At 44.2% G+C, this 23,335-nt stretch overlaps 2 protein-coding genes across 2 annotated transcripts in view; both read right to left on the bottom strand.

Annotated features, from left to right (window-relative positions):
* Positions 1–7,831, bottom strand: part of LOC101110212 (protein SPATA31F1-like) — a 113,738-nt gene extending 105,907 nt beyond the window's left edge. Inside the window, exon 1 of the mRNA XM_060409315.1 lies at positions 5,096–7,831. Coding sequence (XP_060265298.1) covers positions 5,096–5,101 — 6 coding nt within the window. The 5' untranslated portion in view covers positions 5,102–7,831. The remainder of the gene's footprint in view (positions 1–5,095) is intronic.
* Positions 1–22,933, bottom strand: part of LOC114112804 (protein SPATA31F1-like) — a 42,301-nt gene extending 19,368 nt beyond the window's left edge. The window contains exons 1-4 of the mRNA XM_042243307.2: positions 11,120–22,933; positions 10,404–10,449; positions 10,080–10,140; positions 800–9,113 (exon numbers count right to left, since the gene is read on the bottom strand). Of these exons, the coding sequence (XP_042099241.1) occupies positions 5,351–9,113; positions 10,080–10,140; positions 10,404–10,449; positions 11,120–11,260 (4,011 nt within the window). The 5' untranslated portion in view covers positions 11,261–22,933 and the 3' untranslated portion in view covers positions 800–5,350. The remainder of the gene's footprint in view (positions 1–799; positions 9,114–10,079; positions 10,141–10,403; positions 10,450–11,119) is intronic.
* Positions 22,934–23,335: the final 402 nt, after the last annotated feature.

The following is a 23,335-nucleotide window of genomic DNA, read 5'->3' as shown; positions in this document are numbered from 1 at the left end:
GAGGTAGCTCTTGTCAAGGAAATAGAAATATAATCAAGTGTGTTCATTTGATGTACAAAAGAGTTAAGTGTATAGTTACAGCGGATTCCTCTGAATAGCAAACTACATACATCTCAGATGGAATTTGTCAATAATATTTTTCAACAATATTTCTTAGAAACACATCTGTTGCAAATCTGAGGACTCGAGTTCAGTTGTCTTCAGTGACCAGCAAGTAACACAAATACAGGAAAAAGGCCAGGTGTATTTCCATGGAATGCCAGAGTCACTATTTTGGGGGCTTAGTGCTGCTCTTAATACATAGTTTCTGCATCAGGGAAACTTTAGGGAATAATGAGGTCTGTGCTAAACTGGAGAAGGTTCCAGAAGATTGACACTTTTCAAGAATGAGAAACAAAAACCTTATTGCTGGGTCTTTAAATTTTTTCAAAAGAAATCAAATTATCTAGATTTTATATTAAAAAATGTTCAATTCACTCATCCGAAAATAGCTTGTCCCCAGTCAGTGGCTTTCATGCTGTGTTATGCCATGGAAGCCTTTCTTCAAATTAAATTCTCCATAAAACACAAAATATATGAGCCAGAACTAGATTATCTTTCAAATACCTGTGATTCTATGGAATCCTAAATAAGAGTTGGCTGAATAATGAATGGTCTGTTATCTAGCTAGTCAGCATATTTACCTTATGCCAGTTTAATTCATTAGGTTAACTCAATTTAACACATATTAAGTGATTATTATGCACCAGACACTGTGCTTTTATGGATGCATGATCCCACCACTGACAGTCATACATACCTATTTCAGGGCAGGGAAAGTAGAATCACACAGAGGATGTAGAAAACTCTGCTTCTAGAGGAAGACGTCAGCCAAGGGCACATTTCTACCATGTCTTAAAGGATGGGTTAAGTTTTGCAAAGTTAAAGTAGGACAGTGGGTGTCTGGAAAAGCCTGAAGAAACACACAGAGCTGTTAAAGTACATAGTACCTCCAGGGAAAACGAGACAGCTTGTACACAAAAGGAAGAGCACCCAGAAATTAAGCATTAACCTGTTGAGTAACTGAGTTACAGTAAGCAGTCATCTTCTTACCGGATTTGCATGGAGGAGGAGAAAAAACAGGCCAGAGAGTGGTGAGGATGTAAACCCTAACTTACATGAATAAAAGTTTATATAATTATATACGTTAAGATAAAATAATAAGGATAATTTTATTTTAATTGTTTTCTTTTTGTATTAACAGATTTTAATCTTAGAAATTAAGACTAGAAATATTGATGAGAATCAAGCCTATGAGAGGCTGTGTTAAAATCTATACATGTACAAAAATGATGAGGCCATGCTCCCTATTTGCTAGGACTTGGCGTTTAACAGGAAAAGGGATTTTGTGGAGAAGCCATTCTTCTCCACTGCAGGAGAGGTCAGATGCCTTAAATTCTCTCTCCAGAATTCTGAAATGCTCTCTGCAGAGACCAAGAGAAGGACTCCAAAAGGTCAGAGCCTTTTGCCATGACAACATGGTATCTCAGAGGGCAGAGGCAAACTCCAAGTATCCCAAGCAAACGTTGATATATTCTTAGCATCTACCACCACTTATGGAATAGTGAATACTTGAGGTGTTCCCTGCCATGAGAGTTTTCATTCTCATTTTGCCTCTTGAGCTGAGGGGGAGCTGGAAGGTGGGGCCTGTGCTAGGGTTATAGGATGGGATGAGCAAGGCTTCATCTCCCTGCAACATCCTACATGAATCATAGGCTCTGACACTTCTCTCACCTCTTGACTCGGCTGAGACTGAAGAATCCTGAATGTCTTTGTTTCAGATCAACTCTCTGCCCCCAGCTCTTTGTTGCAAAACTTGGTCAGCACTGTGAATTCATGGTTTTCTAGGGCAGGCAGCTTGTAGAAGACCAAGGAAAGGACCTGCTCCACGTCAGCCCAGAATGTGGGCACATTAAACTCAGCTTCCCACCTGTCACTGCTGTGACCCTTCTGAGTCACATTCTTTCTCCTGCGCATCCTCCTATGTGGCTCTCAGCCCAACTCCCACCAGGAAGGGAGGATCTGCCTGTCACAAGACCTCTTATGACCTTTGGGGATGCTTTTAGGAAAACTCTGGAAGATGTGGTTCAGCTGGCCTGGGTCTTGTGCCTCCTCGCCCTGGGGGCCACAATAGGGGCTGGGCTGCCACCCCTTAGACACAGAGTACTCAGAGGAGGGACTTACTCATGCTTCTTCCCATCATGCCTTTTCTGCATCCAGCTGGCAGTGGACACACTGTGCTAAGTACTGGGTCCTATCTGAGGAGATTCCCGCCACCGCTGCTGGTTGTGGTATGTGGAGCCATCCTGAATTTCCTTCAGAATCAGTGAGGCAGGGCATCCCACAGCCCTCATACCACACCATGAAGAGGCCACAGCCCTTTCTGCCTTTCTTCTTTCTTCTGGTAGGTCAGAGGTGGGGAATGCAGAGGTGCCACCTTCTGAGAGAAATGAAGTGTCCAGAACAGAGCCCTCCCATCCGCTCAGGGCAGCCTTTTTCTGCTTCCTACTTCCCTCCTCCAGCCCCCGAAACTCCCTGGTCCCTGACTGAAAATTAGGATGCCACACCTGTTCCCACGTGACCACTCACCTCAACTTTGTCTTCCTGCTCACCAGGATTCACATGCTACTACCAATTCCGTAGGCCCTAACAAAAAAAAAAAAAACTCCGCCATGGTAACTTCCAGAATTCCTCTTCATCTCTGGCTTTGGCTCTTGGTATCAACCCCTCCCCCAGCCATGATCTTTACCAGTTCCTCATTCACCCCTTTAGGTATTTGCCTTGCTCCCTTAATTGTAGAGAAACCATTCTTCGCATGAGACACAGAGTCCCTCCTCACTACGGTTACTTTCTCTCTACTTACCACCAGTGAAGCATCTGTGCTTTTAGCCAAGGCCAACCCCTCAACCGGGGCCTTCCTCCTACCACGTCACACTTCTACACCACGACACTGCCTCTCTTGTAGTTCTCCCTTTCTCTCCTGCATCATGGTTTTCCTCCCACCTCACTGACTACTTCTCAGTCTCTGCTTATTGGTTCCTACTTTTCCCTCCAAATCCTTTATGTTGGGGTGTACCAGGCCTGGTCCTCAGACCTTTGCTTCATTAACAATCATTGTCTGCGTGATCTTATCCAGTCTCATGGTCTTACATGCCTTTCTTTCTCCTCCCCTCCTCCCTCTCCCCCTCCTCCTTCTTCTTCTTCATCATCATCATCATCTAACCTTAATCTATCTTTCTCTCTAGCTGTCTATAGTCAGGACTTCCCCTGAGGAGTATTAAGCTTCGGTGTTGAGAACAGACTGTTAGAAGTATGGTCTCAGGCAGAAGGTGGGGTTAGTTATGATACTACTGCAGTAATCATAGCAGCAGAGTGAGTGAGAAGTGGTCGTGTTATGAATTCATTTCAGAAGGTAGAGACAAGAGAATGGACTGGATACGCACAGTTAGGGGAACAATGTCAAGGAAGACATCAATGTTTTTGTCCTGAACAACTGCAAAGATGCTGTTGCCATTAACTGATGTTATGCATACTGTGATTAGAGCATGTTTCATACATGTAATGAGATAATGGATGGGCACAGGGAATCAAGAATTTACTGTTCTATAGTCTGAGATGAGTATTAGACATTCAAGTATATGTGCTGATTAGAGAATCTGGGCATGTAGACTGTCTATCCCATGAAATCACAAGTTCCACTTTTAAATTCTATGCCTTTGCCATGTCAGTTATAACTATTTGCATACAGTAAAAAAACATTTTAGTTGAATGTAAAATAGTTCTCAGAGTTATTTTTTAAGTTTATTTCATCTTCCTTCCATTTTTGAGATATAATTGACATGCAGCACTGTGTGCGTTTAAGGTGCACAGCATAATCAAGGTTATCTTATTGCGGCCCTGCTGGGGTCCTTCTGAGCTGAGTACCCCGGTAATCCCATGGCAGGACTCCTTATTCCATAGCACTCAGCATACTAATGTAATGATTTGTCTGCCTCCACAGCCCAGACTTTGTATTCAACTACCATTAAGGTATTATTATGCCAGCCACTATCCTAGGCCCTGGGCATATGAGACACTATTGTATTATTTAGGTAAGAATGAGTGAGTAATTTAACAAACAGAGACAGTAAACACAGACAAAAAGGGGGCAAAGTTGAGATATATCAAGATTAGAACACAATCACTAACTTCATGTTGGAGCTGAGCAAAAACACGGTTTGTAGGTATACCAATCCCTAAAACTGGACAATTTCGTAGGGTGGAGAGTGAGTGTTCAGAAATTTTAATTTGCATTGCCTTTGGACAACAAGATTCAACTCACTGCTCTTCATCACACTATGAACCACCAAAACTCAGTTTATTCATCCCCAATCCCTAAAAGCGCATGGGCACTGGGTTGGATTCCTGGTTCAAGCAAACCAGTCTTTTCTCTTATTATGCCCTCTTCAGGACCATGTCAGCGTCTATCCCAAGTACTCAGACTTCCATCTACATGCTCTCCCTTCCTGCTTCTCACCTGCCTACCCTCGGGAGTTTCCATGTCCTACTGTGATCTTCATTCCCAGCGTCACTTATTCCATGCAGCTGATAGACAGAGGAGGTGGGATACAGGCAAGAGAACTAGAGCCGCCTCCCAGGTGAGCTCTCCAGAAAGATCTAACATAACCAGCAGGAGCAGAAGGGGAGATTCTATCATTCGTTTTTGGTATTTGTCATATTATCTATATGCTATTGATAATACAAAGCACCACCTCAAGACTGGAACACTGGCACTCTCCTAAATATCTCCCCTCCAGATTGTGAGCATAGGTATAGAAGTCATCAGTGAATTTTGCCTGGGGCAAAAAATTCCTGGCCACTCATTCTTGACAGTACTACCTTCCACATGGCTTCTCTGGGTCCAGGGACACCATGATAATCAAATTCAAGTCTGACCTTTAACTTCAATGTACCTTAAACAAGGGCCTTCCTTCTCTGCTCAAGTCCCTTTATGTGGAATGCTGTCCCAGCTTAAGAGTGGGTTAAAGCTCCTTCCCTAGATAGGAAGGACATTTACCTCCATTATGCCTTCCCTGAGCACACCATGGTGGAGAAAAGCAGCAGACACACAACTCTCTGCTAAGAGATATATAGAGTGTATTGGGGTGGTATTCTGCCCACTTGCACATTAATAAAATTGACAGGAGCAGTCCTCATCAAGGGATTCAGACACTGGGGAGACTACAAAGTCTTCTGACTGTGTTGGGTCTTCTTGAGCAGACCAGAGTTTCCTTCCGAGGTGAGAGCTGAGAGTTAGGGTGAGAGCTGAGAGTTAGGGTGAGTTCTTTGGTTGGGTGGCACAAGCCCCTCGAGGACAGTGCCGAGGGCAGTGGCGGGGGGTGCCCAGGACTGAGGCCAAGTGGAGTTGATGGGAGCGGGAGTGGTGCCGGAGCTTGCTATCTGGGGAGTGGGTAACATCCATGAAAGCCAGGCCCATCTGCTTCTTGGCAGGTGGAAACTGGGCCTTGAGGTCCCCTCTTGTCTTCTCTGCCTTAGTTCGTCCCCTGGGACGTTTGGCTGGAGCCAAGCTTTTTTCCACATTTTCTTTTCTAGTCCTGGCCACTTTCTCAGATGCAGAGGATATGGATGCCTCATGCCCTTTGCCTTTTGTCTGGGGTATAACACAGTGCAAAAGAGATTTTATCTTATTTCTCAGGCCATATTCCGGAAGGCTGGGCCTCGTGTGAGTACGGCCTTGCACTACCTGCCTCTGAAAGACCTGACCTTGTAAAACTCGGCCCTCCAATGGCTTACCCACAGTGAGCTGGCCCAGGAAAGTCTGGCCTCGTGACGCCTGGGGCACCACAGGCTGGGCATTCTCAGGAACCTTTGCTGCTTTGAGGGTAACACTGAGCTTGGCTTGACTGTCTTGCAGGTCCTTTTTCTGAGAATCCTTCCCCTTAGGGACTCCTCCAGGAGGTATCTCTGGGAGTTTAGGCTGAGGGCAATGCTTAGGACTGTGTTGACAGGAAGCATCAAGGTGAAAGCGATGTCTCCGTTGCCAGGGGCTGCGGGGTGTCCTATTCAGAAGTATCCCTTCTGGCCTCTGGCCTTCAACAGAGTGGCTTTTTCCTCTTGTGGAGGAGAGTGTGAACCCAGCATCCCCTTCTCCATGGTCCCCAACCAATATGGGTTTGCCTGGCTCCTCTCTCTTTTCTGCCAGTGTGGGGACTTGGGCTGAGTCCTTGCTCTTGTCAGGCATATGGGGCTCAGGGCTCCGGGGCTCAGGGCTCCAAGGCTCCCCCAGACTGGGGTTGTTCACACTGGCCTCCAGCTGAACACAAAGCACCTGGGCCTCAGTCATGTCCCCACTGACTGAGATACTGGAAGCCCCGTGGACAGAACCATGGGGTACTATGCTGCAACTGGGTTGCTTCTGTTTCTGGTGCACCGCCTTTAACTCAGTGGCCAGCTGTTCTTTGAGGTGGAGCCACTCTGGGTCTGGGGCACATGGCACATTTGGTGGGATGGGGAGTTCCTGGAGCAGTGGTTGTCCTTGGTTGTTTAAACTCTCAAGAGACTCCTGTGTACATACATCCTCTGACATTCCTACAACTTGTTCCCTAGACTCTCTTGCCTTTATGGGAATTCCAATCTGTGCCTCTAGGATCTTCTTTCTCAGATGGAAATTCATTTTGGCCAAGATGTGCTCCCCAAGTGAAGAGGGCCTCTCAGGCTCTGTTTCGCTTTCTATAGGCAGCATCTCAATTACTCCTTCCACCTGCTCATCAGCCTGGAATTCTTCTGCAGTGTTTGAAAGAGCCTCATTGGCCTCTTGAAAGCCTGGCCCAGGACTTGGGCCCTGCTCTTCAGGTGAGGTCACCTGAGTCACAGGTTCTGTTGAGAATTGGACAGGCTCAGGCACCATCTCTGTGACCATGGCTGGGGACGTGATTGACGTGGTTGCTGGGGCCATGACCCTGGAGGGAGACACACAATAAAGAGCAGGCAGCCCTGACAAGAAGGCCAGATACTTGTGCCGTAAAGTCATCTCCAGTTTCTCAATGGCTGCCTCTGACAGGACTCCGGGCAGCTTGGGATGTTCAACGACAGCTTTTGGTGAGACCTGTTGCTGCTGATCAAGGGCCTCTGGCATCCCGGGTATAACTTCCTGTTGAAGGTCCTGGTCAGCTGCTGCCTGGAGTTCCAGGGGCTTGCTTTCCAGGATGCAGCTGAAGGGAGTCACTTCCAGGCCCCCAGGAATTATGCACTCCCAAGATCTATATACAGAGGCAGGGATGTTGCCCTGGTGAATTTGCCCACATCTGGAGGCGATATGGCCCTGCAATATTGCCTTGGCCTTGTCAAACAAGTGTGGCATGGGGACTGACAGTGGGTCCACAATAGGTGAGAATGGGTCATCAGCTCCAGTGGCCTCCAGAGATGTAGGCTGGGGGCCATTCACACTGTCTAGGGCTGTGCTGCTCCAGGGTATAGTCTGCTGGTTAGTGGGGGACCGGAGCAACTGGATGGACTGCTGGATCTTCTGGGGCAGGCCCCAGCGGTGGTGAATCAGCTGTCTCTGGAGGTGGTACTCCAGCAGCCTCCTGGTGTGCTGCGGGAAGACTGGTTCCCTTGTGAGGACTGAGACAGGCTGCCCCGACCAGGAAGTTTTCAGAGTCTCAGAAGACTGGGCTTTGTCACCGGGCTTACATTGCACGGGGCTCTGGACATGTTGATCTCTCTGAAAAACATCTGGCAAGTCCCACTGAAGCTGGAGCTGCCTCTGCAGCAGGTGCCACTCCAAGGCTTCACACTCGTCCAGAGTCAGAAATGGGACATTGATGTGAGCTTGTTGGTGATCAGATGGAGCAACACAATCTTGACAAGACAGAGAAGACAGTGGAGTTGACTGGGTTGGAGTTTCAGGCAGCAAAGGGAGGAAGGAGAGTTCCTTGGGATCCTTCAAGAGAAAAGGGTCCTTCAAGTGGGGCTTGGACATGCTCTCGTCGTTGGAGAGGCCTTGAGAAGCCAAGAAGGTGTCAACCAGCGACTCACTGTGCAGAGAAGGCAGGCCACAGAATAGCTGGCTGTATTTTGGCTGCACGGGGCCCACTGAGTCACTGGCCTGTTGCCCAGACATTAGATAGAGGCCACTTAATTCTTTAAGGGCTGACGAGGGCAGGGCTAAAGCCTTATGGCTGGGGATTTGCTGGTAGAGGTGTCTTTGTTCTGGGTCCGTAACGCACCATTCAGAAACCCAGAAGGCCTGGGTAGGCTGGCCGGCCATACCTGAACCCCAGTTCTGGTACAAAATGGTCCCACATTTCTCAACAGAGAAATGAGAAGTATTATTGTGGACGAAAGAAACTGGTTGGTTATATACAGTTTGGTAAACTAGTGGCGGGTTTGGCATCAGCTGCCTCAGGGACTCTTCTACACGCCTGGGGAGCCCCCACCTCTGGAAATGCATCCATTTTTTCACATGGACCTCAAGAAGTCTCAGGACTTCAGGACTCAGGAACGGCAGGTGGGCAGGGAGGACAGTGACCATCGGCAAGGCCACTGAATGTGTCAGGGTAGTAATTTCTTGTTTCAAAGGCAGCAGAGACACCTGGGGACTTAAGGGCTGCTGGACTTGGTTCCCACAGATGAGGCTGAGGTTGCTCTGCATCATCTCCTGCAGATTCACTAAAATTCTTGGCTCCTCAGTCCCTGAGGGAACCTCTGGCACTTGGAATCCCTGCCTTAGCTTGAGATGTTCAGCCCAGTAATCATGGATGCCAGCTGCACTAGGTGACTGGGCCACGGACTGGGCTAAGGATTTCTGTGACACTGTGAGGGTTGCAGACGGAACTGAAAGGTCTTTGGAGTGTGGGGAACGAAGTTCCAGGCTCTGCTCAAAAGGCACATTAGACATGGGCAGAACCTCTAGGCAAGAGGAGCCCTGAGAGGTGTCCCCTGAAGTTGGGGAGATCAGAGTGTTCTCACCCAACAACTGCTGAATCTCCAGAGCCATGGTGTTGCAGGTTTGGCAGCAGGGATCTGCACACAGGATCTGCCGCACAGCCCCCTCCTGAGGTAGCCAGCCCTGGCTGCGAAGGGAAACATAGCAAATGTTTGTTACTGATGGACAGTATGTTACTGTTTGTTACACTTGGCCAGTGTGTGGCCTGGAGATTGGGCCTGCCCTCCCCTAGTCCCATAAACTCTGAGGCCTGCAACAGCTGGGTGTTTAAGTGTCTACTTTTCTTCCTAGGGAAATGCCATTTGGCAAACTAGTGGGCTGGGCTGAGAGTCTGGAGCTTGTTGGGCAAGGTTTCAGACAACTGGTGGGAACACCGGGCCTTGAGAAACTGGGAGGTGGGTAAGCTCTCTGCTGACCTGTGCTGAGAAGCTGAATTAGAAGGGAATCAGGCAGGTCGGGGAGCCAACGGTTAGCTGATGGGGCAGCACCAGAGACGTCACCAGGTAGAACCTGGAGTCAGCCTCGCTTCAGGCCATGGAAGTCCTGTGGGAGCTCTGCATTCTGGGGATTAGGAGATGCACACAACATCTCTCAAGAGCCAATTTCTCATTCTGCAGAGCTCTTAGGAGGGGATAGCATGACAAGCTCCTGCCTGAGGGTTGTCCCAGGAACTGGCCTCCCTCAAGACAGAACCAGAAGAGGTAATGTCAGCAGGGTCCAGGGGTCTGCCCTTGAAAGGGTGTGGCTATAAAGAGAATATGAAAATGATGACTTGTTTATGCACTTAACTATCCATTCTCCTGACTGGGTAACTTGTCTCATGGTTGGGAGAAAACCCACAGAGTGACATTCTGTCAAATCCTGACTTCTAGCACCTTTGTGAGCCTTGCCCAGAGCACAGCTGGAAGACCACTCTCCACTGAGACATCTGACCCCACCCTCTCCTCCAGCAACTCTCACCCAGGGCTCCAGGCTCCCTGTGTCTGGCTCCCTCTCAGCCATTCTCCTTCTGCCCAACCCTGCCCCAGGCCAAACACAGAAATCACCACAGGCCACGCTGGGAGGTGGGAGACTGCAAAGAGCAAGAGATCACCTTCGCATGAGCGAGAGCAGCTCCCACGGCTTGTCAGCTTCTTTCCGGGAATGTCTCCTAGCTGAGAAACCAGGAGACAGTGTTACACAGAACAAGAGGGGATTCAGGGACATCCTACAGGAATCTAAAAGCCTTGAATGGCAGGAGACTACAGACCCCTACCCCACCCCCGATAAAAGTCTTCTGGGAGAATCTGTCACCTTGGGGATTGGAGCCTTCAGCTGTTAGAGCACCTGGTGCCTGGCACTAAGGGTCACTGGGGAACAGGGTCCATGGGAACCTCACCCCCAGGGGAGGGAAGTCGGAGCCAAGACAGGACTTTACCTCTCAATGCTGCATCTCTAGCCCTTTGTCTGACTTTTCGGTGACGCTGAAAAGACAAAAAAGTTGGAGTGTGAAGTTGGGACACCATTTTCTTTTTCACGTCCAAACCAAGACCAAGCCAATATAGATTACCGAATCCTTTTTAATTTACCCGTATTTTATTTAATTTCCTAACTTTCCACACTCCTATTTTTTTCATCTCAATACTTGTCTTCTCTTATTTCTGGTTCATTTTGAGGCTCTTCTGTCCTCCACACCTCCCATTTATTTCCTAAGAGAAGTTCTGTATCAAGCTTATAATGGAACAAGAGAAAGGGTGGAACACAATAAAGTTGTGTAGATTTAATAATCAAAGGACTTCAATTTACAAATGCCTTAATGGACCACAAACCAGAAAAATCTCCCATAAAGGGAAGTCTTCTAAGATCCAGTGAGGCACAATCCATTTCATCTAAGTCTCAACCCAAGCCAGATAGAGATGTTCTTGATTTTTCAATTAGAATACATTGCAGGGATGGTCTGGTAAGAAATGATTTCTAGGTGCTGAGAAGAGAAATACCATATGAGTAACTAATGGATGGTAAAAAAAAAAAAAAAACACACACACATATGGGTGGGGCGGTAGACACATGGAGAGGAGGGATAAAAGGAGAGGGAGCTTAAAGCGTCTTATCTAAGGCTTAATTAGTTCAGTCCTGGTCACAGTGTTTCCCTACCCGGCAGCAGCTCCTTTTATGTTCTGTTAATCCATGGTAACTCTTTTGCACTTGCCAGATAATTAGAATAATAACAAAGATGGAGCCATAGGTATATAAGGGATACCCCAAATCCCACAGAACAAAAGTCTGGCTCAGCATGGTCTAAACCTCATAATCGCGAGGAGACCAACCATCCCTATGAATGTAGGCATTCAGAGTTCTGGCACCTACTGACTTCCAGTGCTACACATTGTCATCTCCACCTCACAGATGACGGAACCAAGCCACCAGACTGCATCACAAAGCCCTTCTGTTTCACAAGGTAGGTATGGTGTCAAAGAGCTTCACCTGTCTAGGAAGTCCCTGTGGGAATTCCGTCTGCAGATGAGGGGGTCTGCTTGTAAGCAATGAAGGTGCCACTCACAGGCAGTGTCTGTGTTCCCACTCTGTCTTCACTCTCCATACCCTCCGCCAGCCTGGTGGCCAGTCTGGTTATGGCTTGGAAATGGAGAGCTTTGATGTTACAGGCAGTGGGTGATGGGAAATCACAGGTGCACGAAGGGACCATGGCTGAAGTGGCAGGGACAGGTAAAAGTGGTAGCATCTTTAAAATGATACTGTGGGAATCAGAAAGGAATGCCTCCCAGACTGTGTGGCCTCAAGCTTGCGGATGAGTGAGACTGTAAACGCTGCCTTCCCCTGAGACACACTAATGAGATTTCCTTGTGCATCTCCTTTAAGAGTTAGTTTTCTACAGCTGTTTGTAACCATGTTACAGAATTCTGTCTTCTCACAGAGATGCGTACCTGCAGAGATGTGTCAGTGACCACTCCTAACGTAAAGTCATAAAGTAGTTGCTGATTGTGGTGAGATCTACTCGTCTATTCTGGCTGTCTGCGGTTTGCCTAAAGGAATTTTGTTTGTTTGCTTGTTTTTTAACTAGAATTTTTGAAAACTTTAAGCAACCCAGTTGTTTTCTAATTCATCACCAGGACCCATCACTCCTATATGCTGACCATTTACTTACACATTTATGTTACCTACCTGACCTCTGTCGATATTGTCATAGTTCTCTAACACTCTAATTTTTTTATTTCTTTGAGGGAAAAAAAAATCTTTCCCTGGTGACAGTGGTCTCACAGGCAAAAATCCTTCAGCTCAAAATCTCTGAAGATACTCCTTGGTCCTTCCTCCAGTATCTAATCTTTCATCCAAGTGAAGGCTGCTGCTGCTGCTGCTAAATCGTTTATGTCCAGCTCTATGCGACCTCATAGACAGCAGCACACCAGGCTCCTCTGTCCCTGGGATTCTCCAAGCAAGAATACTGGAGTGTGTTGCCATTTCCTTCTCCAATGCACCATGCAGGTTAAGTCACTTCAGTCATGTCCAAATCTGTGTGACCCTATGAACAGCAGCCCTCCAGGCTCCTCTGTCCACAGGATTCTCCAGGCAAGAATACTGGAGTAGGTTGACATTTCCTTCTCCCAACTGAGGACTGGTGAGCCCTCAAGCTATGCTCAGCCCTAAGCAAGACAGTGTTAAGAGTACAAAGACATTTGAGTCATGCTGCCTTTCTGCTATCCAGTTCAGTTCAGTTCTGTTCAGTCACTCAGTTGTGTCCGACTCTTTGCGACCACATGAATCGCAGCATGCCAGGCCTCCCTGCCCATCACCATCTCCTGGAATTCACTCAGACTCACTTCCATCGAGTCAGTGATGCCATCCAGCCATCTCATCCTCGGTCGTTCCCTTCTCCACCTGCCCCCAATCCTTCCCAGCATCAGAGGCTTTTCCAATGAGGCAACTCTTCGCATGAGATGGCCAAAGTACTGGAGCTTCAGCTTTAGAATCATTCCTTTCAAAGAAATCCCAGAGTTGATCTCCTTCAGAATGGACTGGATGGATCTCCTTGCAGTCCAAGGGACTCTCAAGAGTCTTCTCCAACATAACAGTTCAAAAGCATCAATTCTTTGGTGCTCAGCCTTCTTCACAGTACAACTCTCTCATCCATACATGACCACAGGAAAAACCATAGCCTTGACTAGACGGACCTTAGTTGGCAAAGTAATGTCTCTGCTTTTGAATATACTATCTAGGTTGGTCATAACTTTTCTGCTATCCAGACAGCCTATTTTCCAAAATAAGACATCACACAAAGCAAGAGCCAACAATCCAAAACATATGGGATCATACACTCATTTGTGAGGCCCAGGTCACAAACACCCATTCCAGAGGAGAGAAAGCAGAGCGAGGATCAGTGTGGTGAGACAGGGCTCTGGATAGAGTAACATTAGAGTTAGGTCTAAAAGTGCAGGCCACAGGCAAAAGGAGTGTATTCTAGGTGGGAGAGAAACTTGCTAACAAATGCAGAACACTGAGGAATGGGCCACTAGCACATCTGGCAGTTAGAAATGTGGTCCATTTCTAGCAGAGGCGTAGGTGGGCAGACTGGGGAGGACTTATGGGATAAAGATTGGAGAAGTTGGGCTTCTTGATAAAGGATCAATGCATTTAACTGATTTCAATCACTCTTTTGTTTTTGTTTTTTTTTAAGTAGACAGACATATACATGGTGGGCTTCACTTGTGGCTCAGTTGGTAAAGAATCCACCTTTAATGCGGGAGACTGGGTTCGATCCCTGAGTTGGGAAAACCCCTGAAGAAGGGAAAGACTACCCACTCCAGTATTCTGGCCTGGAGAATTCCACAGACTGTATAGTCCATGGGGTCTCAAAGAGTCAGCACAACTGAGTGACTTTCACACTTCACATATGCATGGTACAAAATTCAATAGGCAGAATAAGGTATGTAGAAAATATGTTTTCTTCCCAACCTCTTATCTCCCATTTTTCTTCCCTTGAGACAGTCATTTCTATCAGATTCCTGTGTATCTTTCTTAACTAGTCTAATATAGCCAAAACCAAACGGCTTTGTATGTATTTCTCCAAGAACGGTAGTATAGACAGTTTTCTCTCTTATTTAATTTGATAATTAAATATATCTTGTGCATGTCAGTTTTTTAAATGGCTGTCATGTCTTCCTTGATATGACTATAACACAAGTCACCTTCAGTTCTCTATTCATGGATATTTACTTATGTACAGTCTTTCGCACTGAATAAAAATCTCATGTATATAAATCCTTGTATACACATATGGGTATATATGTAAGAAAAATTCCTACAAGTGAACTGATATCTTAACAATATTGTCTTTCAATTCACAGAAATGGTACATCTCTCCACTTTTTTAGGGTATTTTTATTTTCTCCTAGAAATTTTTTAATTTCTTTGTACAAGTCTTGTGCATATTTTGTGAATTTATCCCTATGTCAAATCTATGATGTTATTCAAAGTGATATTGTTTTCTATTTCAATTTCTAATGTTTGTTGCTTGTATATAGAAATAGAAACTGAATATGTATCTTCTATGTTGCAATCTTGCTAAATTCACTCATTGGTTGTAGTAGCTATGTTTTGTAAATTCTTTAGTATTTTCCAAATTGGTGATAATATCTGACAATTCTACATCTTCTTTTCCAACCTGAATGCCTTTTATTTCTCCATTATTGCACTGCCTAGAATATTCGGTATAATGCTGACAAGAAGTGGTGAGAGCAGACATATTTGCCTTGTTATGGATCTTGTTACAGAGAGAAAACATTCCCTTTTGTTGCTCCTTAAACTTGATAATTTCAAATCTCCTATCTTTAAGGCTGCTGTTCCTTTCTTCTGCCTGCATAAATCTGCTGTTAAATCCCTCTCGGGAATCTTTCCATCCACTTACTCTATTTTTAGCTCTAGAATTTCTAGTTTCTTTTTATTTCTCTTTGTTGATAGTCTCATTTTGTTCATATATTTATTTCCTTTAGCTCTTTACCTGTGTTTTCATTGAGTTTCCTTCAGCATATTCCAGAGAGCTGTTTTCATGTCTTTATTTAGTAAATCTAATTAATGCCTGTGCTTCTTCAGGGATAGGTTGTGACAGCTTTTTTTCTTCCTTTAAATAGGCCATGATTTCCTGTTTATCAGTATCCTTTGTGACTATTTTGCTGAAGGTTGGGCATCTGTAAAAATAGCTACCTCTCTCCGTCTTCACAGACTGGCTCTATGCTGGAGTAGTCCTCTAAATAGTTGGGCATGCTGTTAGCCTAGTGATCAGCTCAATGGAAAAGTTTAAGTTCTTCTCAGGTCTCTTCTAAACAGGTGTCTTGCCTGGACATATTTTTGGCTTCTTCAATTCCCTCATACACATGGCTACTTTTCAGTGTCTCAGTCTCCCAAAGAATCTCACCTTAGCTTCTTCTTTGGGCCTTCAATGGTCTACTTTATGTCTCCATCCATAATCTGTTACCCAGGAGGTCTGTAGTCCCCTTATAACTTTCATGGCACTATCCACCATTCCTCTGTGTCTAAGATCTGAATTAGATGATATAGAGCCCAATGCCTTAGGCAGCCCTAAGATAGTCAGAACATTCAAATAAGGACCGCTCTGCTCAAGTCAGACATGACTTGGTAAATGAACAACTGCTCCCTTTGTTTCAAGGGAGGGAACTGTGTATTGGGCTGCCACTTCCTCTACACCAAAACTACACGGCACTGAGAAGGGGAGTGGGGCAGAAAGTACAAACATCATGAAATATTTTACTGCTTTGAATGTGACTTTTCTTGACTGAATATTTGCTTGGTTGTTATAGCCTTTTGACAATTTTCCATAGTTTTTATAAGGGTTTTATACCAGTTTCTGGTAGTTTTTTGGTGTTCCCATGGGAGAACAAGGGCTTAGAGATTCCCAGTCCACTGCTTTTCCCTATAAATATTCTTGAGCTTTGTTTTGCAATTCAGTTAAGTTACTTGGAAACAGTTTGATTCTTTCAGGTATTCCTCACAAGCCTCATTAGTCATCAACATTTAGTCCAGGATTTTTACTTACTACTGAAGTAAGGCCTTTCTTGGTACTCTACCCTATGCCCTAGTTATTACGAAGTTCTCTATTTTAACTGTTGGAATAGGCTCTCTATCTGCCTCTGCATGTGACCTCTGACTACTATGCCCTTATATTTTTTCAGGAGTCATTTTTAACCCTTCCTCTGGTACTTTTCTCAGATGCGTATTCTGACCAATCCTTGGCTGCACATTTGAGGCAGACCTTCTTCATATCCCAAGAGTTCTCTCTATATCCAGCCCTCTCTTCTCAGATAATCTGCACTGTGAATTCTAGCTGCCTTGGCTTCCTTTGACTCCTAGCTCCACCCTCTCAACCCAGAGACTGAAGTATGGATCACCATTTCTGAGCCATTCTGCACCTGTGCAGAAAAGTAGCATTGGAAATAGGTATCAGTTCTCTTCAGTTCAGTTGCTCAGTCATGTCCAACTCCGTGACCCATAGACTGCAGCATATCACACCACCCTGTCCATCACCAACTCCTGGAGCTTGCTCAAACTCATGTCCATTAAGTTGGAGATGCCATCCAATCATCTCATCCTCTGTCATCTCCTTCTCCTCCTGCCTTCAACCTTTCACAGCATCAGGGTCTTTCCCAGTGAGTTAGTTCTTCACATCAGATGACCAAAGTATTGCAGTTTCAGCTTCAACATCAGTCTGATTTCCTTTAGGATGGACTGGTTGGATCTCCTTGCAGTCCAAGGGACTCTCAAGAGTCTTCTCCAACACTACAGTTCAAAAGCATCAAATCTTCCGTGCTCAGCTTTCTTTATAGTTCAATTCTCATATCCATACATGATTATTTGAAAAACCATAGCTTTGCCTACATGGACCTTTGTCGACAAAGTAATCTCTCTGTTTTTTAATATGCTTTCTAGGTTGGTCATAGCTTTTCTTCCAAGGAGCAAAAATATTTTAATTTTATGGCTGCAGTCACCATCTACAGTGATTTTAGAGCCCAGAAAAGTATCTCACTGTTTCCATTGTTTCCCCATCTATTTGCCATGAAGTGACATAACCAGATGCCATGATCTTAGCTTTCTGAATGTTGAGCTTTAAGCCAACTTTTTCAGTCTCCTCTTTCACTTTCATCAAGAGGTTCTTTAGTTCCTCTTCACTTTCTGCCATAAGGGTGGTGTCATCTGCATATCTGAGGTTATCAATATTTCTCCTGGCAATCTTGATTCCAGCTTGTGCTTCATCCAGCCTGGAATTTTGCATGATGTACTCTGCATACAAGTTAAATAAGCAAGGTGACAATATACAGCTTTGACGTACTCCTTTCCCAATTTGGAACCAGTCTGTTGTTCCATGTGTAGTTCTAACTGTTGCTTCTTGGCCTGCATACAGATTTCTCAGGAGGCAGGTAAGGTGGTCTGGTATTCCCATCTCTTTCAGAATTTTCCACAGTTTATTGTGATCCACAAAGTCAAAGCCTTTGGCATAATAAAGCAGAAGTAGATTTTTTTCTGGCACTCTCTTGTGTTTTCAATGATCCAGCAGATGTTGGCAATCTGATCTCTGATTTCGCTGCCTTTTCGAAATCCGCCTTGATATCTGGAAGTGCTCATTTCATGTACTGTTGAAGCTTGGCTTGAAGAATTTTGAGCTTTAGTTAGCAGGTGAAATGAGTGCAATTATGCGGTAGTTTGAACATTCTTTGGCATTGCCTTTCTTTGGGATAGGAATGAGAACTGACCTTTTCCAGTCCTGTGGCCACTGCTGAGTTTTCCGAATTTACTGGCATATTGAGTGCAGCACTTTAATTGCATCATCTTTTAGGATTTGAAAGAGTTCAACTGGCATGCCATCACCTCCACTAGCTTTGTTTGTAGTGATAACTCCTAAAGTCCACTTGACTTCGCATTCCAGGATATCTGGCTCTAGGTGAGTGATCACACCATATATAGGTCATAATCTTTTTCTATAGTTCTTATGTGTAGTCTTGCGACCTCTTCTTAATATCTTCTGTTTCTGTTAGGTCTATACCATTTCTGTCCTCTATTGTGCCCATCTATGCATGAAATGTTCCCTTCAGTTCAGTTCAGTTGCTCAGTCGTGTCCGACTCTTTGCAACCCCATGAATCGCAGCACACCACGCCTCCCTGTCCATCAGCAACCCCCAGAGTTCACTCAGACTCACGTCCATCGAGTCAGTAATGCCATCCAGCCATCTCATCCTCGGTCACCCCTTCTCCTCCTGCCCCCAAACTCTCCAGCCTCACAGTCTTTTCAAATGAGTCAACCCTTCGCATGAGGTGGCCAAAGTACTGGAGTTACAGCTTTAGCATCATTCCTTCCAAAGAAATCCCAGCGCTGATCTCCTTCAGAATTGATTGGCTGGATCTCCTTGCAGTCCAAGGGACTCTCAAGAGTCTTCTCCAACACCACAGTTCAAAAGCATCAATTCTTCGGTGCTCAGCCTTCTTCACAGTCCCACTCTCACATCCATACATGACTACTGGAAAAACCATAGCCTTGACTAGACAGACGTTAGTCGGCAAAGTAATCTCTCTGCTTTTGAATATGCTATCTAGGCTGGTCAGAAAGTAAGTGTCTTTTAATTTCATGGCTGCAGTCACCATGGGCAGTGATCTTGGAGCCCCAAAAAATAAAGTCTGACACTGTTTCCACTGTTTCCCCATCTATTTCCCATGAAGGGATGGGACCGGATGCCATGATCTTCATTTTCTGAATGTTGAGTTTTAAGACAACTTTTTCACTCTCCACTTTCACTTTTATCAAGAGGCTTTTTAGTTCCTATTCACTTTCTGCCGTTAGGGTGGTGTCATCTGCATATCTGAGGTTATTGATATTTCTCCCGGCAATCTTGATTCCAGCTTGTGCTTCTTCCAGTCCAGCATTTCTCATGATGTACTCTGCATAGAAGTTAAATAAGCAGGGTGACAATATACAGCCTTGACGTACTCCTTTTCCTATTTGGAATCAGTCTGTTGTTCCGTGTCCAGTTCTAACTGTTGCTTCCTGACCTTGGTAGCTCTAATTTTCTTGAAGAGATCTCTAGTCTTTCTCATTCTATTGTTTTCCTCTATTTCTTTGCACTGATCACTGAGAAAGGCTTTCTTATCTCTCCTTGCTATTCTTTGGAACTCTTCATTTCTTTTCTCCTTTGCCTTTAGCTTCTCTTCCTTTCTCAGCTATTTGTAAGGCCTCCTCAGACAACCATTTTGCCTTTTTGCACTTCTTTTTCTTGGGGATGGTCTTGATTGCTGCCTCCTGTACAATGTCATGAACATCCGTCCATAGTTCTTCAGTCACTCTGTCTATCAGATCTAATCCCTGGAATTTACTTCTCACTTCCACTGTATAATCACAAGGAATTTGATTTAGATCACTCATTGGAAAAGACTCTGATGCTGGGAGGGATTGGGGGCAGGAGGAGAAGGGGACGACAGAGGATGAGATGGCTGGATGGCATCACTGACTCGATGGACGTGAGTCTGAGTGAACTCCGGAAGTTGGTGATGGACAGGGAGGCCTGGCGTGCTGTGATTCATAGGGTCGCAAAGAGTCAGACACGACTGAGTGACTGAACTGAACTGAACTGAACTGAGAATGGTCTAGTGGTTTCCCCTACTTTCTTCAATTTGAATCTGAATTTTGCAATAAGGAGTTCATGATCTGTGCTACAGTCAGCTCTAGGTGTTTTTGCTGACAGTCTAGAGCTTCTCCATCTCTGGCTGCAAAGAATATAATGAAACTGATTTCGGTATTGACCATCTGGTGACGTTCATGTGTAGAGTCATCTCTTGTGTTGCTGGGAGAGGGTGTTTGCTATGACTAGTACTTTCTCTCGGCAAAACCCTGTTAGCCTTTGCCCTGCTTCATTTAGTACTCCAAGGACAAATTTGCCTGTTACTCCAGGTATCGCTTGACCTCCTACTTTTGCATTCCAGTCCCCTACAATGAAGAGGACATTTTTTTGCATGTTAGTTCTAGTAGACCTTGTAGGTCTTCATAGAACCATTCAACTTCAGCTTCTTCAGTGTTACTTGTTGGGACATAGACTTGGATTACTGTGATACTGAATGGTTTGCCTTGGAAACGAACAGAGGTCATTCTGTTATTTTCGAGATTGCACCAAGTACTACATTTCAGACTCTTTTGTTGACTATGAGGGCTACTCCATTTCTTCGAAGGGATTCTTGCCCACAGTAGTAGATATAATGGTCATCTAAGTTAAATTCGCCCACTCTGGTCCATTTTAGTTCACTGATTCCTAAAACGTCCATGTTCACTCTTGCCACCTCCTGTTTGACCATTTCGAATTTACCTTGATTTCTGGACCTAATATTCCAGGTTTCTATGCATATTGTTCTTTACAACATCGGACTTTCCTTCCATCATCAGTCACATTCACAACTGGGTATTGTTTTTGCTTTGGCTCCACCTCTTCATTCTTTCTGGAGTTATTTCTCCACTCCTCTCCCGTAGCCTATTGGGCACCTAACAACCTAGGGGTTCATCTTTCAGTGTCATATCTTTTGGCCTTTTCATAGTGTTCATGGGGTTCTCAAAGCAAGAATACTGAAGTGGTTTTCCAAGTGGAAATATAGTTGTGTCCATTAAGTCTCTGGTCAAAATGATAATCTGCACATATACAGGATGAGACTCTGTGAAATCTAGCTTAGGACAGCTGCTGGAGCTGTGAACTGAATGGAATTTCAGGAGGTTTCATGGCACTGTTAGATATAGGAACCCAATGGGTCAAAATGGAGAGAACTTACTGAAACATCAAGGACACTCAAAAGGCCTTCCAAAAAGTTCATGCTGTAGGATAAAACACTCTAGAACTTGATAAGGTCACTTTAATCCCACCCCAACAAAGGTTAGAAAAACCCTTGAAAAAAAATTTACTGATCTGCCACAAATTAACTATCTGTCAGAATAAATATCAACATTTCTCTAAATGTGAGACTGAGGCAAAAGAAGTATAAGATTATCCCAGGGCATCTTGTGCCAAAAAGTATGTTAAATCCTCAAAAATTCATTAAGAAACTAAAGACCTATATATTGAAAACTATAAAACACTGATGAAAGAAATCAAAGAGGACACTAATAGATGGAGAAATATACCATGTTCATGGATTGGAAGAATCAATATAGTGAAAATGAGTATACTACCCAAAGCAATCTACAGATTCAATGCAATCCCTATCAATCTACCAGCGGTATTTTTCACAGAACTAGAACAAATAATTGCAAGATTTGTATGGAAATACAAAAAACCTCAAATAGCCAAAAGCAATCTTGAGAAAGAAGAATGGAACTGGAGGAATCAACTTGCCTGACTTCAGGCTCTACTACAAAGCCACAGTCATCAAAACAGTATGGTACTGGCACAAAGACAGATCAATGGAACAAAATAGAAAGGCCAGAGATAAATCCACGCACCTATGGACACCTTATCTTCGACAAAGGAGGCAAGAATATACAATGGAGTAAAGACAATCTCTTTAACAAGTGGTGCTGGGAAAACTGGTCAACCACTTGTAAAAGAATGAAACTAGATCACTTTCTAACACCACACACAAAAATAAAAAATAAACTCAAAATTGATTAAAGATCTAAATGTAAGACCAGAAACTATAAAACTCCAAGAGGAGAACATAGGCAAAACACTCTCGACATACATCACAGCAGGATCCTCTATGATCCACCTCCCAGAATACTGGAAATAAAAGCAAAATAAACAAATGGGATCTAATTAAAATTAAAAGCTTCTGCACAACAAAGGAAACTATAAGTAAGGTGAAAAGACAGCCTTCTGAATGGGAGAAAACAATAGCAAATGAAGCAACCGACAAACAACTAATCTCAAAAATATACAAGCAACTTATACAGCTCAACTCCAGAAAAATAAACGACCCAATCAAAACATGGGCCAAAGAACTAAATAGGCATTTCTCCAAAGAAGACATACGGATGGCTAACAAACACATGAACAGATGCTCAACATCACTCATTATCAGAGAAATGCAAATCAAGACCACAATGAGGTACCATTTCACACCAGTCAGAATGGCTGATATCCAAAAGTCTACAAGCAATAAATGCTGGAGAGGATGTGGAGAAAAGCAAACCCTCTTACACTGTTGGTGGGAATGCAAACTAGTACAGCCACTATGGAAAACAGTGTGGAGATTCCTTAAAAAATTGCAAATAGAGCTGCCTTATGACCCAGCAATCCTACTGCTGGGCATACACACTGAGGAAACCAGAACTGAAAGAGACACATATACCCCAATGTTCATCACAGCACTGTTTATAATAGCCAGGACATGGAAACAACCTAGATGTCCATCAGCAGATGAATGGATAAGAAAGCTGTGGTACATATTCACAATGGAGTGTTACTCAGCCATTAAAAAGAATACATTTGAATCAGTTCTAATGAGATGGATGAAACTGGAGCCGATTATACAGAGTGAAGTAAGCCAGAAAGAAAAACACCAATACAGTATACTAACACATATATATGGAATTTAGAAACATGGTAATGATGACCCTGGATGCGAGACAGCAAAAGAGACACAGATGTATAGAACGGAGTTTTGGACTGTGAGGGAGAGGGAGAGGGTGGGATGATTTGGGAGAATGGCATTGAAACATGTATACTATCATGTAAGAAACGAAGTGCCAGTCTATGTTCGATACAGGATACAGGATGCTTGGGGCTGGTGCATGGGGATGATCCAGAGAGATGATATGGGGTGGGAGGTGGGAGGGGATTCAGGATTGGGAGCTTGTATACACCCGTGGTGGATTCATGTCAATGTATGGCAAAACCAATACAGTATTGTAAAGTAAAATAAAGTAAAAATAAAAAAATTTTTTTAAAAGCTCAATATTCAGAAAACTAAAAAAAAAAAAAAGACATATCAAAAGAGCACAAGAGACAACTTAAAGGAGCTACCTCTGGCCAAGGAAAGGACAATTTGAATATCAAAATAGTGATAATAATTGATAACATAAGGTTAAGAATCTATTAATCCATACTGATATAAATAACACAAAAAGAGGGAAGTTCTTCCTTCCAGAAGAATGCCAACTTATAAATATAGAAGAAATAATGATAGAAAGTCTATAACGATTGCTCCAAATAGTGACTGAATGTTTGATGAGGAATAGAATATTTTCAGACTCAGAGTATCTTGCCATAAGTTAAGGCACCATCTTAATTCAATTTAACATCATTTATATTGGGACAAATCAAATCATTTGCTTCCCAATACAATGCACTGAAAAGAATACGATCACTTTTGGTTGCA

This window comes from Ovis aries, chromosome 2 (genome assembly GCF_016772045.2).
Source record: "Ovis aries strain OAR_USU_Benz2616 breed Rambouillet chromosome 2, ARS-UI_Ramb_v3.0, whole genome shotgun sequence".
Lineage (NCBI taxonomy): Eukaryota > Metazoa > Chordata > Mammalia > Artiodactyla > Bovidae > Ovis > Ovis aries.
The sequence above is the reverse complement of the archived record's forward strand: the minus strand, read 5'-3'. Positions and strand labels throughout refer to the sequence as shown.